At 38.0% G+C, this 18,024-nt stretch overlaps 1 protein-coding gene across 4 annotated transcripts in view; it reads left to right on the plus strand.

Annotated features, from left to right (window-relative positions):
- LOC126483794 (myb-related protein B) overlaps positions 1 to 18,024 on the plus strand; it is a 212,163-nt gene that overhangs the window by 184,919 nt on the left and 9,220 nt on the right. For 3 of the 4 annotated variants that reach the window (XM_050106968.1, XM_050106969.1, XM_050106966.1), the window contains exons 11-13: positions 7,794 to 7,916; positions 8,363 to 8,539; positions 15,557 to 15,694. In XM_050106968.1, coding sequence (XP_049962925.1) covers positions 7,794 to 7,916; positions 8,363 to 8,539; positions 15,557 to 15,694 — 438 coding nt within the window. The remainder of the gene's footprint in view (positions 1 to 7,793; positions 7,917 to 8,362; positions 8,540 to 15,556; positions 15,695 to 18,024) is intronic. The other variant, XM_050106967.1, reaches the window with a different exon arrangement.

Below are 18,024 nucleotides of genomic sequence, written 5' to 3' on the forward strand. Positions count from 1 at the left end.
TTTTAGCTAGCTTCTTTGTCAGTGTATCCTCCAGGAGAGGGAGGTAGGGGAGATATTTACAGTACTCGTACTAATGGAACTATTGTCAAAGCTTAAAGTAATCACCTAGAATTCTGCTACTTTTCTCCTTGTCCATCCTCTGTGCCAGGTAACGCTGACTGAGATGAAAAGTACCTCTTCTTGACTGTGGAAGATGAGAAATTTTCAACTAATAGTACTGCAGGTTATCGTTGTTGTGATGTGGGAGAAAATTCAAAATGCATTTCATTTTGTAATTTTCATACTTGTGTACACTTTTGACAAACTAGTCCACAGAATACCACATATGAATGCATATAATTTTCTTGATATGAATATAATAGGGAAACATTCCACGCGGGAAAAATATATTTAAAAACAAAGATGATGTGACTTACCATAGGAAAGCACTGGCAGGTCGATAGAAACACAAACAGACACATACATACACACAAAATTCTAGCTTTCGCAACCAACAGTTGCTTCGTCAGGAAAGAGGGAAGGAGAGGGAAAGACGAAAGGATGTGGGTTTTAAAGGAGAAGTCATTCCAATCCCGGGAGCAGAAAGACTTACCTTGGGGGGAAAAAAGGACGGGTATACACTCGCGCGTGCACACACACACAGACACAAGTCTGTGTATGTGTGGATGGATATGTGTGTGTGTGCGTGCGAGTGTATACCCGTCCTTTTTCCCCCCCAAGGTAAGTCATGCAAACACACACACAGACACAAGTCTGTATATGTGTGGATGGAAATGTGTGTGTGTGTGCGCGAGTGTATACCTGTCCTTTTTTCCCCCCAAGATAAGTCTTTCCGCTCCCGGGATTGGAATGATTCCTTACCCTCTCCTTTAAAACCCACATCCTTTCGTCTTTCCCTCTCCTTCCCTCTTTCCTGACGAAGCAACCGTTGGTTGCGAATGCTAGAATTTTGTGTGTATGTATGTGTCTGTTTGTGTTTCTATCGACCTGCCAGCACTTTCGTATGGTAAGTCATATAATTTTCTTGTTTTTCATATTTGATTTCTGCCTTAGTTGATTGTCTTAATAACCTTTTTTGCATATTTTTAATGTTTTTGTAACAACTTTCCATATAAATGATAGTACCACATTTTGTACAAGTAATTTATGTGTTATATTTTTTTATAAAAAATTATATGTGAGATCTGTTTTATTCGTTACTGGGACTAAAAGTAGAATGTTGAAAAGATCCTGTCAGTTATTTCGGTTTTTCATGAACTTTTCATTTTGAAAGCATGTTTTATGAAGCAACATCTATTTATTCTTAAGCTTCAGTGACACTTCCTCCTATTGAGAATTATTGATCACTAATAACTTCATCAAGAGTATGTGGAGCTCTGTTTACCACAATGCATTGCATTTTCTGATATTAGTGTAACACCTTCATCTGCATCATTGTCATTGATATGGAACAATAAATAGTTACGGATTTGACCTCCTGATCGCCATTGCTTCTTAATATTAAAATGTGTCCCCTTGATATTATGAACTCCCACTGTTTATCTTCACTTTCACAGTATAGGTTTTTAGTTCCATTCTCCTTGTTTCCACACTGTAATCAAATACTAAATTTCTACGTTGAGTGCACCCTATCAGATGTTCACCCAACTCCAAAGCTAAATGCAGTATTGTGGAAGTATGGCCGACCATATCTTTGATCAGTCTCAAGAGTCATCCAAACCCCCCCCTCCCCCCCTCCCATGCCCTTAATGTTTGCTTGTTCAATCCTTCAAAATGTTGAAGTACATTGAATAAATGCTTCAATTATTAAATCAATTCATGCATGAGGTGTTTTGTACTAAAAAGTGGAAGTTAATTCTGTACAATTAATTACTTCACCAAGAAAGTGAGGTTGAAAAAAAAAAAAATGAAGGAATAATGAACAGGAACTTTATAGATCTGAAAGATGGCCTGATTCATGAATAATGAAGGAAAAAATTAGATTCTCACTCTGCTCATCATTCTCATTGAAATAGTAACTACAGCAGATCTACAATTATTCAAGTTCTGACTATCCAAATTGCTAATGATCCAAATCACAAAATAATGATTCTGTCTCTGCACACTACTACCCTTCCCTCTGTGAACCTAGTGCAAGTGCAGTATGAACATTGTTGGGATGATGAGTGACCGTCACCAGGTGGACTTTTACTGTTCCTTCTGATTACTAGTCACTCTGTGTGTCATGTACTTCCCGACTGTACTCGTTGTTTTGTTTGTTAATGGCTTTTGTTGTCCACCATGGCTTCCAAATTAAAATTTATTTTGTTATTGTTAGCAGGATAGGTAGAAAATTTTAGAGCAATCAGATAGAGCATTTATGAGTAAACAGTTGACTGAGATGTACAATGTTGGACAAGCAACGATTTCAGATATTAAAAGGAGCAAACTAAACTTTTAAACTTCGTATCAGCGCTTGAAAATGAAGATGAAAGTTCCTCAAGAAAAACAATGAAGGCAACAACAAACACAAATTTAGAAGATGCCATTTTCGGCTGGTTTTTGCAGCTAAGTTCCATGGGAAAACTAATTTTTGGTCCAATTCTTTGTGAAAAAGCTAAGATCTTAGCTCGGAAGCTTGGTTGTTCATCCTTTAAAGCTAGTAACAGTTGGCTAAGAGATTTTAAGTGCAAGCACAGCGTCCGTGAAATAGATTTAAGTGTCGAGAAATTATGACCAGACTCCAAAGCTGTAGAAGATTTTATTGAAAAATTTAAAGTTTTAGCAGACTCCCGTGATGTTGAGCTTTTGTACAATGCTGATGAAACCTGTCTTGTTCAGAAAGCTCTGCCTAAAACCACTTTAGGATCTAATAGGGAATGTAGCGCTCCAGGACAAATTTAGTAAGACCGTGTTACGGTGCTTACCTATGCGATCTCTGCGTGAAGCTATAAAATACCCCTTTTGTTGATAAGGAAGTCAGAAAGCCCAAAAGTATTTCAAAATGTGAGAAAGCTTCCCCTCTTCTTATAAAAACCAACCCAAGGCTTGGATGTCGGCAGCATTATCAAGTGGTACAATGAAATTTTCATCTGTGAAGTAAAAAAGCAACAAAAATCTCTTGGAAAGGAAGGCAGTGGAATATTTTGATTGTTGATAATGTACCAACTCCTTACACCGGAGAACTGTTGGAAAGAGGAAATGGCCAATTTACAACAATCTTTCAACTGCCAAAGACCAAGCTTGTTGCCACCAGTGGACCAGTCTATCGGAAACCATGAAACACCATTAAAGAAGGAAACTTTTGTTAAAGAGTGATGACAAAGAAGGTGTGTTGGGTAATGACAGAAAAAAAAAACATAAATGTGAAAAATTTCGCTTACGTGGTATCTGAAGCTTTGAGCTTGGTTAAGGCAGTCAATCAAAACATGCATGGAACAAGTTGAAAGGCATATCAACTGAAGAGGAGAAGGAAAAGGAGAAAAAGGCAAAAGAAGCTCAAGAAAAGGAAATGGAAGAGACAGGAGAAGATGCGGATGTCAAATTAAACACCTTTCAGCTGTCTAGTTTCCAAACTTATTTTATTTGGCTACCAGTTTTGGTGATTTACTACGCCATCTTCAGGCCCTTGACCAATGTGTAGGAAGATTCCATCTCACTTCAGGTGAAAGGTGTTTAATTTGACATCCTGTACTGAACAGCTGAGTCCTGCAACTATCTCTGAAATGATGGACATACAGAGTAGAAGATAAGGATGACGTGTCACTTGAGGAATCAAGAAACATTCTTTTGAAAATTCCTGAATGTTCAGAAGTTAGTGCTGAAGCTACAGCAGAAAGGATGGTATGTGTTCCGTCAGACCCTGGGTTTCAAATTCTAAATGATGATGAAGATGAACTTATTGAAAGTGTGAGAGAAGAAAATGTTGAGCAATATGACCTTAATGTGGAAGTTGAAGCATACGCGGGGCCATCAGCTAGTGAAGTGTTTGCTGGCTTCGAAATTGCGTTGAAGTGGATGGATGGTCAGCCCGAGTGTGACCACAAGCAACTTCTCACTGTGAAGCCCACGTGCGACTTGGCTGCCTGAAAACGGATGAAGCTTACTTTGACCAAGATGTTCAGGAAGCAGTCCCCTTCAGCACCTATACTGTACAGTTTGCTATATAACATGTACGTAAAAGTGTTGCATTTTCATTTTAATTAATTAAAATCTTTTTTTCTTCTTCCATTTTCAAAATACAGTACTGTATGTACAGTATGTAGTTCTAGTAGTATGGTATTCTGTCTTACAGCAGGTCTTGTCATGGGTTAAGCCTTTTCACGTTTGTCTGTCCATAGCCAGTCTTTTCATTTGTGAATATTTGTCTCCTTTGACATTGTCCAGCATTTCTTATCTTCTTTTTCCTCTTCCTCTTTTCCCTCCACCTCTCCTTCTATTCCTTTCTTCAGTAAACAGCCCCTCCTCTAACAATGTCCAATCCAGTTCTGTTTTCTCTTTCTGATGACTTTCAGCATGTTTCTTTCCTCTCCAACTCTTCTTAATATTTCTTCATTCCTTACTCGGTCTTCCCATTTCACTTTTTTCCATTCTTCTCCATATCCACATCTCTAGTGCCTCCAATCTTCTTTCGTCTTCCTTCCTCAATGTCGGTCTCAGCCCCATACAGTGCCACACTCCAGATGTAACATTTGGCAAGTCTTTTCCTCAGATCTTAATTTAATGGTCCGCAAAGTGATTTCTGTTTCCTCTTGAATCCTTCATTTACCATTGCAATTCTTTTCCTAATTTCTGTTGAGCAATAAATATCATCCATTATTACAGTTCCCAAGTAATTGAAGTTATTCACTTGCTCTGTTTTCTCTCCCCCTATTTTCATACGACATTTTCTACCCTTTCCTCCAATTACCATGCTTTTCTTTTCCTTCTTGTTAATCTTCATTCCATATTCTTCTAATTTTGTGTTTAGATCATCTAACATTTGTTCCATCTCTCTTGCACACTCTACCATCACAACCATGTCGTCTGCAAATCTTATTCGCCCCACTCTCCAAGCCCCTATACAAACTCCTCTCTTTCCATCAAAACTTTCATTTATAATTTCCTCCAGATAGATATTGAACAGTGTCTGTGATAAGCAACCACCTTGTCTTACACCTCTTCCCGGGTCCATTTCTTCACTCATCACACCTCCTATTCTTACTTTTGGTCTCTGATTCAGATATAAATTTCTAATTAGCCGTCTATCACTCCAGTCAACTCCATTTTTCCTTAGGATTTCCATCAGTTTGCCCATCTGGCACACTGGAAAGCCTTCTCAAGATCAATGAACACAAAATATGCCTTCCTTTTCTTCTCTGTGTACCTCTCCCCTATCATTCTCAATAGCCCAGCAGCATCATTAGCTCCCACTCCTCACCTGAAACCAAATTGCTTATCTCCTATTACGCAATTCAGCTTTCCATATAGCCTTCTATTGAGTGTCCTCAGCAAGACTTTGGCTGCGTGCGATATCTCTTTTACTCACATTTTTTGCTGTTCTTTTTCTTTTCTTTAGGTATTAAGATACTTTCTGTAAAGTCCTTTGGCCAATTTGCTGTTATGTATATTTGACTACATAATTCAATCCGCTCCCTTTTCCCTTCTTTCTCCAGTGACTTTAACGGTTCCCCAGGAATCTCATCAATTCCCATTGCCTTTCCATTTTTCATCTCCTTCATAGATGCTTCAATCTCACTAGTTAGTATTGCATTTCCTTTGTCATCATCTGCAACTTTATCTTCTTCTTCTATCCCAAGCTCTTCTTCACTTGGTCGGCTGTCTGCAGCATACAGCCATTCTCTATATTCTTCCCATCATCGCATTATTTCTTGGGGTTCACTCACCATTTTACCATCTGCTACCTCTGCTTCCTTCAGTCCATTGTTGTTTATCTTTTCCCTAATCCATTGCTTCTTTGTACATCAAATCATATTTTCCTTCTTACTCTAATTTCTCTATCTTGTCACACATTTCTGTCAACTATTTCTCCTTTGCCTTTTCTGTCCCCCTTCTTAATTCATTATTTAACCTCCTGTAGTTGCGCTTCCCTTCTTCTGTGTTTACAGTTTTCCATTTCCTGTGGTCATCCTTCTTGGTTATCATATCTGGTGTTACCCATCTTTTCTTTACTTTTTTCCTCTCTTTGACTTTGACTCCAAGTGTTTGCTTAACTGCCTTTTTGATCTCATTTTTAAAATGATCCCATCTTCTTTCTGTGCATTTTGTTTCCTGTCCGTGCATCATGATTTCACAATATGCATACTCTAATTTTTCATAAGTGCCTTTGTCTTTCAGTTTCTCAAAGTTAATGTGCTCTCTCTTCTGTCCTTTTCAGGTTCTTTCCAATTTAACTAGAACCTCCGCTACTACTAATATATGGTTTGAATAAATATATGCCCCTGAATAACTTTTGACACTCTTTAGGCAATTTTGGCATCTTTGTTGTATCATTATGTAACCAGTTTGATATCTTTTGTTGTCAAATTAAGATATTCAAGTATACCATTGTCTTTGGTGTTTATCAAATAGAGTATTTCCAACTACCATGAAATTTACATTGCAGTATTCCAACAGTGTTCGCCCTCTCTCATTTCTTTCTCCCAGACCAAATTTTCCCAGAGCTTTTCCTTCTGGTCCTTCACCAACTACTGCATTCCAGTCACCCATTATAACAATACATGCATTTCTTTTCTCTCTCTCTGCTAAGTTTTCTATCTTCTCGTAACATTCTTCTACCTCTTCACCTGAATGATTACTTGTTGGCATATTGACCTGGATGAAATCTATGTCTTTCTTTTTCCCTTTCAGTCTCATCATCCTTATTCTTCTACTAACATATTAAATCTTGATAACCTTGTCCTTTAGTCTTTTACCTATCAGAATTCCAGCCCCATACATTCAATTTCTTTCTTCAGCTGAATAGTACAATCGGAAGTCGGCACTTTCTAGTTCTCCACAACCACCCCATCTCACCTCACACATTCCAAGTACATCCACTTTGTTTCTTGCATTTCGTGTTTGGCGTTTTCTAATTTCCCTTCTTGGAGAAGGGTTAAAACATTCTAAGTCCCAATCCATAATAAGTCTTCCTTCTTCTTCCTTCCTCCTTCCTTCCTTCCTTTTCCATTTGCCCTAATCTCTGGAGTCCTCGTTGTAGTCCCCTCCCTGAGATCCAGTTGAGGGGAAGCTTTACTTCCGGAATATTGTACAAAGAGGTTCATCACATGAACGTCTGGGGAAGTATTTCGAGTGGTGGTTTCCTGTTGCCTTCCACTGTCCTCCACATCCTGTTGGCTCATTGACCCGGTTCCCCACTGGGATTGGTTACCCAACCTTCAACTGGGTTGCTCAGCTTAACAGGGGCACCACTTGTACGTAGGATTGTGGAGAATTGAGATGAGAGATGCTAAGAGAACTCTCTTGTTGAGTTCTTATATTCGCATCTCACCCCCATTTTTATCCAGAGTCGCAAGGTTGTAGCAGTGACTCCCTCAGGTATCTAATTACTGTAATTAAAATACATAGACCCTTTTTTCGAAAAACACCCAGTTATTTGATTATTTGAATGGGTGTGGTCCCAGTTAATTTGAATAATTGGAATTCTACTGTATACGCATTTACAAGAACCTGAACTTTATTTCAATATTGCAAATGAAGTATTATTTCTTGTCAGCGCATTAATACCTGTTAAGTTAAAAGTAAATTTTAATGCTTTTTATATTCTAGTATCAATGTGTTAATATTTACTGTTTTTTTTTTTTTTTTTTTTTCAGCCACAAACGCCTACAAGGCTGGTTGAAGATATCACTGAAATAATTAAAAATGAGCAGAACTTGTCAGACACACAGTATGATATGCATGGCAATTCACTCTACATTGGCCAGGTGTGTTTAATTGTGAGTTTTTAAATCTTTTCTTCTTATATCTGTTTCGCATTTGTTCAACTTTGGGGTGGATTGTACAAGACATAATTTCCATAAATTTATTGCTGCTTTGTTTAACCACATTGATTTTCACACTTTTACGGCATGTGTGCCACTGTCCATAAGTGTGATTATGTTTCCCATCTGTTTGTATATTGGAACATGGGAAATTTTTAGTAATGAGTGAAATGTCTCTTTGTAGAGTAGAAATTTAAATTTACAAATGCTTCCTGTCATACTATTTTTCTATCTACACTAGACTGTCTATGACCCAAAAACAGAAATAGAGATAGAATTAAAAGGGAAGAGAATAATTGTACCAGACTTGGGTCAAAAGACTATTTTTTTATTTTATGAATTAACCTATGGTGATGTCATTTTGTATTATCAAATGGTTTTACTATTATCTTGTTTTGCAGAATGGCCTGGGTGACAGTGGCTATCTTACTCATAAGCGGAAAGCATCACCTGCGACGGGCAAGGAAAATACTCTTCCTAACAAACGTGTCCGTAAAGCTTTGGCACCTTCTTGGAGCACACCAGGAAATGTTACAGTTCCAGGAGTCACCGATTGCTTATTTATGTCAGAGACGCCTGTGAGTTTTGTATACACAGTTCACAAACATGATTGACTACATTTATGCATGTAACAGTAATAAAATACATTTCATACTAACTTCAATTTTAGTTGTTTCTTGAAATATACAGTGTACAATTTGATAACACAAACTTCACGCCAATAGTGAAGTGTCAGCTCATACTACTTATGAAGTGTGGTGACGCATTCATGTCAATGCAATAATGTTTACATGAAGATTTATGAATCTCTGTACAGAGCTTATGTCGTAGATTTTATGAAGTCCTACACTCTTTTTCAGACAACTGTCAAGCGTTTCCTTAGAAAGTTTCTTCTACCCTCCGTTGTTGTTGTTGTTGTTGTTGTTGTTGTTGTTGTTGTGGTCTTCAGTCCTGAGACTGGTTTGATGCAGCTCTCCATGCTACTCTATCCTGTGCAAGCTTCTTCATCTCCCAGTACCTACTGCAACCTACATCCTTCTGAATCTGCTTAGTGTATTCATCTCTTGGTCTCCCCCTATGATTTTTACCCTCCACGCTGCCCTCCAATACTAAATTGGTGATCCCTTGATGCCTCAGAACATGTCCTACCAACCGATCCCTTCTTCTGGTCAAGTTGTGCCACAAACTTCTCTTCTCCCCAATCCTATTCAATACTTCCTCATTAGTTATGTGATCTACCCATCTAATCTTCAGCATTCTTCTGTAGCACCACATTTCAAAAGCTTCTATTCTCTTCTTGTCCAAACTATTTACCGTCCATGTTTCACTTCCATACATGGCTACACTCCATACAAATACTTTCAGAAATAACTTCCTGACACTTAAATCTATACTCGATGTTAACAAATTTCTCTTCTTCAGAAACGCTTTCCTTGCCATTGCCAGTCTACATTTTATATCCTCTCTACTTCGTCCATCATCAGTTATTTTGCTCCCCAAATAGCAAAACTCCTTTACTACTTTAAGTGTCTCATTTCCTAATCTAATACCCTCAGCATCACCCGACTTAACTCGACTACATTCCATTATCCTCGTTTTGCTTTTGTTGATGTTCATCTTATATCCTCCCTTCAAGACACCATCCATTCCATTCAACTGCTCTTCCAAGTCCTTTGCTGTCTCTGACAGAATTACAATGTCATCAGCGAACCTCAAAGTTTTTATTTCTTCTCCATGGATTTTAATACCTACTCCAAATTTTTCTTTTGTTTCCTTTACTGCTTGCTCAATATAGAGATTGAATAACATCGGGGATAGGCTACAACCCTGTCTTACTCCCTTCCCAACCACTGCTTCCCTTTCATGTCCCTCAACTCTTATAACTGCCATCTGGTTTCTGTACAAGTTGTAAATAGCCTTTCGCTCCCTGTATTTTACCCCTGCCACCTTCAGAATTTGAAAGAGGGTATTCCAGTCAACATTGTCAAAAGCTTTCTCTAAGTCTACAAATGCTAGAAACGTAGGTTTGCCTTTCCTTAATCTTTCTTCTAAGATAAGTCGTAAGGTCAGTATTGCCTCACGTGTTCCAGTATTTCTACGGAATCCAAACTGATCTTCCCCGAGGTCAGCTTCTACTAGTTTTTCCATTCGTCTGTAAAGAATTCGTGTTAGTACTTTGCAGCTGTGGCTTATTAAACTGATTGTTCGGTAATTTTCACATCTGTCAACACCTGCTTTCTTTGGGATTGGAATTATTATATTCTTCTTGAAGTCTGAGGGTATTTCGCCTGTTTCATACATCTTGCTCACCAGATGGTAGAGTTTTGTCAGGACTGGCTCTCCCACGGCCGTCAGTAGTTCCAATGGAATGTTGTCTACTCCGGGGGCCTTGTTTCGACTCAGGTCCTTCAGTGCTCTGTCAAACTCTTCACGCAGTATCGTATCTCCCATTTCATCTTCATCTACATCCTCTTCCATTTCCATAATATTGTCCTCAAGTGCATCGCCCTTGTATAGACCCTCTATATACTCCTTCCACCTTTCTGCTTTCCCTTCTTTGCTTAGAACTGGGTTTCCATCTGAGCTCTTGATGTTCATACATGTGGTTCTCTTATCTCCAAAGGTCTCATTAATGTTCCTGTAGGCAGTATCTATCTTACCCCTAGTGAGATAAGCCTCTACATCCTTACATTTCTCCTCTAGCCATCCCTGCTTAGCCATTTTGCACTTCCTGTCGATCTCATTTTTGAGACGTTTGTATTCCTTTTTGCCTGCTTCATTTACTGCATTTTTATATTTTCTCCTTTCATCAATTAAATTCAATATTTCTTCTGTTACCCAAGGATTTCTACTAACCTTCTTCTTTTTACCTACTTCATCGTCTGCTGCCTTCACTACTTCATCCCTCAGAGCTACCCATTCTTCTTCTACTGTATTTCTTTCCCCCATTCCTTTCAATTGTTCCCTTATGCTCTCCCTGAAACTCTGTACAACCTCTGGTTCTTTCAGTTTATCCAGGTCCCATCTCCTTAAATTCCCACCTTTTTGCAGTTTCTTCAGTTTTAATCTACAGGTCATAACCAATAGATTGTGGTCAGAGTCCACATTTGCCCCTGGAAATGTCTTACAATTTAAAACCTGGTTCCTAAATCTCTGTCTTACCATTATATAATCTATCTGATACCTTTTAGTATCTCCAGGGTTCTTCCATGTATACAACCTTCTATCATGATTCTTAAACCAAGTGTTAGCTATGATTATGTTGTGCTCTGTGCAAAATTCTATCAGGCGGCTTCCTCTTTCATTTCTTAGCCCCAATCCATATTCACCTACTACGTTTCCTTCTCTCCCTTTTCCTACACTCGAATTCCAGTCACCCATGACTATTAAATTTTCGTCTCCCTTCACTATCTGTATAATTTCTTTTATTTCATCATACATTTCTTCAATTTCTTCGTCATCTGCAGAGCTAGTTGGCATATAAACTTGTACTACTGTAGTAGGTGTGGGCTTCGTATCTATCTTGGCCACAATAATGCGTTCACTATGCTGTTTGTAGTAGCTTACCCGAATTCCTATTTTCCTATTCATTATTAAACCTACTCCTGCATTACCCCTATTTGACTTTGTGTTTATAACCCTGTAGTCACCTGACCAGAAGTCTTGTTCCTCCTGCCACCGAACTTCACTAATTCCCACAATATCTAACTTTAACCTATCCATTTCCCTTTTTAAATTTTCTAACCTACCTGCCCGATTAAGGGATCTGACATTCCACGCTCCGATCCGTAGAACGCCAGTTTTCTTTCTCCTGATAACGACATCCTCTTGAGTAGTCCCCGCCCGGAGATCTGAATGGGGGACTATTTTACCTCCGGAATATTTTACCCAAGAGGACGCCATCATCATTTAATCATACAGTAAAGCTGCATGCCCTCGGGAAAAATTACGGCTGTAGTTTCCCCTTGCTTTCAGCCGTTCGCAGTACCAGCACAGCAAGGCCGTTTTGGTTATTGTTACAAGGCCAGATCAGTCAATCATCCAGGCTGTTGCCCTTGCAACTACTGAAAAGGCTGCTGCCCCTCTTCAGGAACCACACGTTTGTCTGGCCTCTCAACAGATACCCCTCTGTTGTGGTTGTACCTACGGTACGGCTATCTGTATCGCTGAGGCACGCAAGCCTCCCCACCAACTGCAAGGTCCATGGTTCATGGGGGGGCTACCCTCCGTATAAGTTAAATTTGTTAATAAAGTTGACAACTTCCCTCTGATAATGTTACTGTATATTGAAACTAAAAAATACGGAAAACAAACATAAAATCATACTTAAAACACCTTCTGCCACGAACCGGAGGTTAAAAATGGTTGCTGCAATCATCTACAAAACCCTCACACTCCTTTCTTGGTAAATTAATGAAGTGAGTTGAATTATTGTGTCCCCCTAATACTAATACTTTAAAATTGTAAATAGTAGTTTTGCAATGCTTAACTTAGTTGTGTAGGTACAAGAAATTTGTGAAGTTCCACTTGAACATTATGAAAATGATTAAAGTGTTTATAATCAATTTTAGTGTAATTAAATTTATTACAATGGTAGTGAATTATCCACTTTGACAAAAAAGTCTGATGTGCCATGAAAATTGCAGTGTCATTTTATTGAAATAAAATCACTAAACTCAGAGGAGAGTGGGCATTCGTGTGTGCGTGTGTGTCTACATCGTGGGAAGCACATTCCTCTTAAATGGAGATCATAGGATTTGTTTTCAGTAAGAAATCATTTCTTTGAATGTAGTTTGCAGCAAGAAAAAGAAGTATACAGTTTTGAAAGGGGCCACACAGACAAATTTGTTACAAAATTAATACTTCTTAATTCTATTACAGCGACTTAAGTTGTGCAACGTTAAAAACCTTAGCGTACAAAGAAGTAAAAAATTATTTTGCTCAATTGTGGCTAATGAACAACATAGTCTTTGTGGATAATTGTTCACTTCCTCAAAACCAATTCCTCTGAGGGGCTTTGTGATGTTGGTGTACAGCATTCTACAAGTGACATTTCAATTATGATGATAGTATCATTTAAATCTCGAGTAGTGCTGCTGGTTTCAGTCAGTCAGAAATATTGAGCCAAATACAGAACTCCTCTCGACTTGGGACAATGAAATCAGAGAAACTCTTAGGGCTACAATTTTATTTTTCAATTTTGTTAAGTCAGTTTCAAGCCTAGAAGAAATATATATATTAGCCTACTCTGCTTTGAAGACCTAAAATTTTTGGTGTAGTATAATCAGTGTGATCAGCAAGTGAGCAAAGAAACACACTTTTCCATAATTCTCACATATTTGTTGATAGCAGTGACCTACAGCTGAGATTAAGAAACAAAATTTTCTTTGGTGTCTAACCAAGTTGAGAGAACAGACATAACTGAATAGTAATTTTGTGTCCTGTTGAGATGGAAGATCAGAGAAGGAACTTGGGATGCTCCTACACACGACATTAGTAAAGAGAAAATTTAAACAAGACCTAGGTGTTCTTCCGTACATTTTCAGTTTCCTAAGTAAATTCAATACCAAAGAAAGCAGGGGTTGACAGATGTGAAAATTACCGAACTATCAGTTTAATAAGCCATGGCTGCAAAATACTAACACGAATTCTTTACAGACGAATGGAAAAACTGGTAGAAGCCGATCTGGGGGAAGATCAGTTTGGATTCCGTAGAAATGTTGGAACACTTGAGGCAATAATGACCCTACGAATTATCTTAGAAAATAGATTAAGGAAAGGAAAACCTACGTTTCTAGCATTGTAGACTCAGAGAAAGCTTTTGACGATGTTGACTGGAATACTCTCTTTCAAATTTTGAAGGTGGCAGGGATAAAATACAGGGAGCGAAAGGCTATTTACAATTTGTACAGAAAGCAGATAGAGCAGTTATAAGAGTTGAGGGACATGAAAGGGAAGCAGGGGTTGGGAAGGGAGCGAGACAGGGTTGTAGCCTCTCCCCAATGTTATTCATTGAGCAAGCAGTGAAGGAAACAAAAGAAAAATTGGGAGTAGGTATTAAAATTCATGGAGAAGAAATAAAAACTTTGAGGTTCGCTGATGACATTGTAATTCTGTCAGAGACAGAAAATGACCTGGAAGAGCAGTTGAACGGAATGGACAGTGTCTTGAAAGGAGGATATAAGAAACATCAACTAAAGCAAAACAAGGATAATGGAATGTAGTCGAATTAAATCGGGCGATACTGAGGGTATTAGATTAGGAAATGAGACGCTTAAATTAGTAAATGAGTTTTGCTATTTGGGGAGCAAAATAACTGATGATGGTCGAAGTAGAGAGGATATAAAATGTAGACTGGCAATGGCAAGGAAAGTGTTTCTGAAGAAGAGAAATTTGTTAACATCGAGTGTAGATTTAAGTGCCATGAAGTCTTTTCTGAAAGTATTTGTATGGAGTGTACGATAAATAGACAAAAAGAGAATAGAAGCTTTCGAAATGTGGTGCTACAGAAGAATGCTGAAGATTAGATGGGTAGATCACATAACTAATGAGAAGGTATTGAATAGAATTGGGGAGAAGAGAAATTTGTTGCATAACTTGACTAGAAGAAGGGATTGCTTGGTAGGACATATTCTGATGCATCAAGGGATCACCAATTCAGTGTTGGAGGGCAGCGCGGAGGGTAAAAATCGTAGAGAGAGACCAAGAGATGAATACACTAAACAGATGAATACACTAAACAGATTCAGAAGGATCTAGGTTGCAGTAGGTACTGGGAGATGAAGAAGCTTGCACAGGATACAGTAGCATGGAGAGCTGCATCAAACCAGTCTCTGGACTGAAGACCACAACAACAACAACAACAAGTAACTTAAACACAGTGATCTCATACACTGATAATCCTTACAAAAATTAAGTGTGCAACAAACAAAACACACTGTTCGTGGTAGAGAGTGCACTTCATTTTCTTTGGGGGGGTTTAAATCTAAAACAAATATGCAAACAGCGATGTGCAAAGATATCATCCATATGTGTGCAGCAGTTCCAGTGAATTTGGCTTTGTGGGTTTTTAAAACATGTGTCTGACTTTCTAGCCAATGGTCTGTTCTGATGTTTCCGATGTCAGGAAAGCGACTCTGCTGTCCGAATGGTGAAGCACAAGTTCACAATGGCCTTTATTTAAGTAAACAGTTGTGCATTAAATAGGAAAGAGTTGTGTACATTGCTGTATAATAAACAATGCAGAAAATTGGATGGGTACATTCCATGAAAAGTAGCTTCATTAGGAGGTGCAGAAAATATTTCTCTTGGCCATTGTGAACACTTCATGTATGAGAGCATATTGATGTGCTAAAGTTGTCAGTTCAAATGAAGAACGTAAACACAACTAGATAATGCTGACTAAGCTTACAACCCATTTGAGAAGCAGTAATACTAAATCATAGTGTGAGCTGACAATTTGCTAACTATATATGAATGACAATTATATATCTGACATTATTTTTTCCCCAGCTAACATTTGAATTAAAATTATTCCATGCATTAGAAAGTGCGATTCTTTGTAATTTATTCTCCTCTTGTATTCGCTCACACAGAGTAAATCACTGGAGGCAGACACGTCAGTTCTGTTTTCCCCACCATACATACTGAGAGAAGTACTCCCAGAAGCGGATGAGCTAGGAGTTAATGAAAATCCTCCACCTAATATTCGGAAACTTTCACCTGCTGCAAAGGTATGTTCCTTGTTTTCTCAATCAAGCTCTTATGTTTTGAAATTTAGATTTTTAGCCTTTGCTTGATATTATCTTAGTTCTACTCAAATGCTACCTTAGTAGTATCGGCAAAAAGCCATTTGCATGATTTTCAGTGCTTGATATGATTGTAGATGATATTGATGCACCAGTAAAGTAGTAGATGTTTCCATCTATAACTGCTTTGATGCAGATTTTGTATGCATTTTGATAATTCATTTTAGCACAATAGCTTTCAGTATTAAGAGTTCTATGATTAGTTTAGTGCCTTGTTCATCATTAGATAATTTCTTAGTACTGTCAGTATGATTGTTGTGTAGTGAAAAATGAAGTATTCTCTGCACTTCGTAAATTCAGTCTGTAGCTGTGGAAGCACTGTATTTTGGTTGTGTACACAGGTTTTTTTAATATCCTGTTCATTGGTAATGTCATTCTGTACAGTATAGCTGCATTGCATTTTGTTTTTCATTTTTGTGGCTCTCCCATTATGGAGTTTGATAGTGATAATAGTGTACTCATTGATGCTTAACAATTGCGGGTAGGAAAGCAAAATTACATTTAGCAGTAGGTCTATGGACAACCTTTCCAGTATCGCATTAGACAATTTGAAGTAAACTTCAGTACACAAGACCTCTTCACACCAAGATGTTTAACTGTCAATTATATGACCTTGGCTGCCATTTACATTTATTTTATCAGAATTATTTTGATTATAAATTGAGAACTTAGGTCCTGGTTGTGTCCTCGTATGCAACATTAGTGATGTCTACATAATAATAATAATAATAATATACGTCTGTCATTCAGATTTGTACAAGAATGGTTATTACTAGGGATTGAAAAAAATTTGCATTTTGCAACAAATGCGAAATAGATGTGAATTCTGCCTAAAATGCGAAAACATGCAATTACTTAATTGACCCTGTTCAGTGGCGAACTGTATCCATATGAACTATTTTATCAGAGATAGTTCAAAATATCAGAGATAGTTCAAAATTGCTTTATTTTCTGCATATAAATATTGAAAATCTAACCAGTTTTCAGTTACTGGTGTTGTACATCATCTGCCAAAGCCCAATTTGGATAGGTAATGTGCATAAGAAACTTTTTGCAAAATAAAAAGAGAATGAAGCAACAACATATGATCTGGTGCCATGTCAATTTTGGGCAGTTAAATTGTCTATTCAAGATAAACATTGCATAATGCAATGTATTATCCATCTGTGGGACCTAGCATTTTATAACAAAGAAAGACATTTGTAAGCTAAAGCTCAAAAGACAATATAATAAGTATGCTTTTAATGTCGCAAATTAGGTGGTGGATGTTTCCAATTGTGGTTGCATTGAATACTGCCAGAGGTTGGGCCTGTAATCAGTCGTTAACAGTACTCACGTAACCTTAACAAGCAATTGGTCAGTAGCTGTCCCTGAATGCTTTTTCTTATGCATTGTCTGTTGTTTTCTTACTTTGAAATAAGTGAAGCGACTAATCCTGTCCATCACGGATTTTGATTACGACTCCTGCAACATCAGTAGAAATGGGCAATATCTGTGGCAGTATGTCAGTTCCACTGTAGGCTACTGCCCTGTGAAAGGAAGGCAGAGTTTGTTTCCCCGCACTGCTCCTTTACCCTCTAGCGGTCAGAATTGTAGTGTGTCTACAGTGGTGGCCATCTGTCACTACATCCTATAGTGCCTGCATTCTGTGCAATAAAAATTGGAAAACAAAATCTACTTCTCTGCCGTAGCTGTTGGATAATGAAATCTGTAATGTTTTTCAACTGCGCTGAAAGTCTTCTCGTAACTGTAAAATAGGGTTACCATATGTTTAGTTCTAATTCTGCACAAACTGTCTTGCCAGTTCCATCTGTAGTGTTGTCAAGCATGGGTGATGCTGCTATGAATGCCCGTGAATAGTCTGCAGATCATCGAATTGGGTGGGAAAAGACAATATTGTCCAGAAAGACCTGAAATCTGCAACAAATTCGATTCACCGCTGGGAAAATGCTGCAGCTTTTAAACAGAACTCAGTTTTGAAACGTTAAATTCAGCCAGATGAAGAAAATGGCAGCCATTTTGGAAGAAAAAAGTGTTGGAAGTTTTTTTGCAAAAGCAAAGTTCCAGTCATGAACCTCCCGATCAGCATGTTTTATTAACAGCCAGTTTCAAAGAACTAAGGCTTTGTTCATCTTTGCTCATGTAGTGTGACAGTCTTTTAAATTTGTGCAGCTAAATATTTACTAACAAACAGTGGACAATCCGGGATGGAATAATTATAGTATTACGAAAAAGATAGTTATTATTGACCATAT

The sequence above is a fragment of the Schistocerca serialis genome, chromosome 6 (assembly GCF_023864345.2).
Source record: "Schistocerca serialis cubense isolate TAMUIC-IGC-003099 chromosome 6, iqSchSeri2.2, whole genome shotgun sequence".
Classification (NCBI taxonomy): Eukaryota; Metazoa; Arthropoda; class Insecta; order Orthoptera; family Acrididae; genus Schistocerca; species Schistocerca serialis.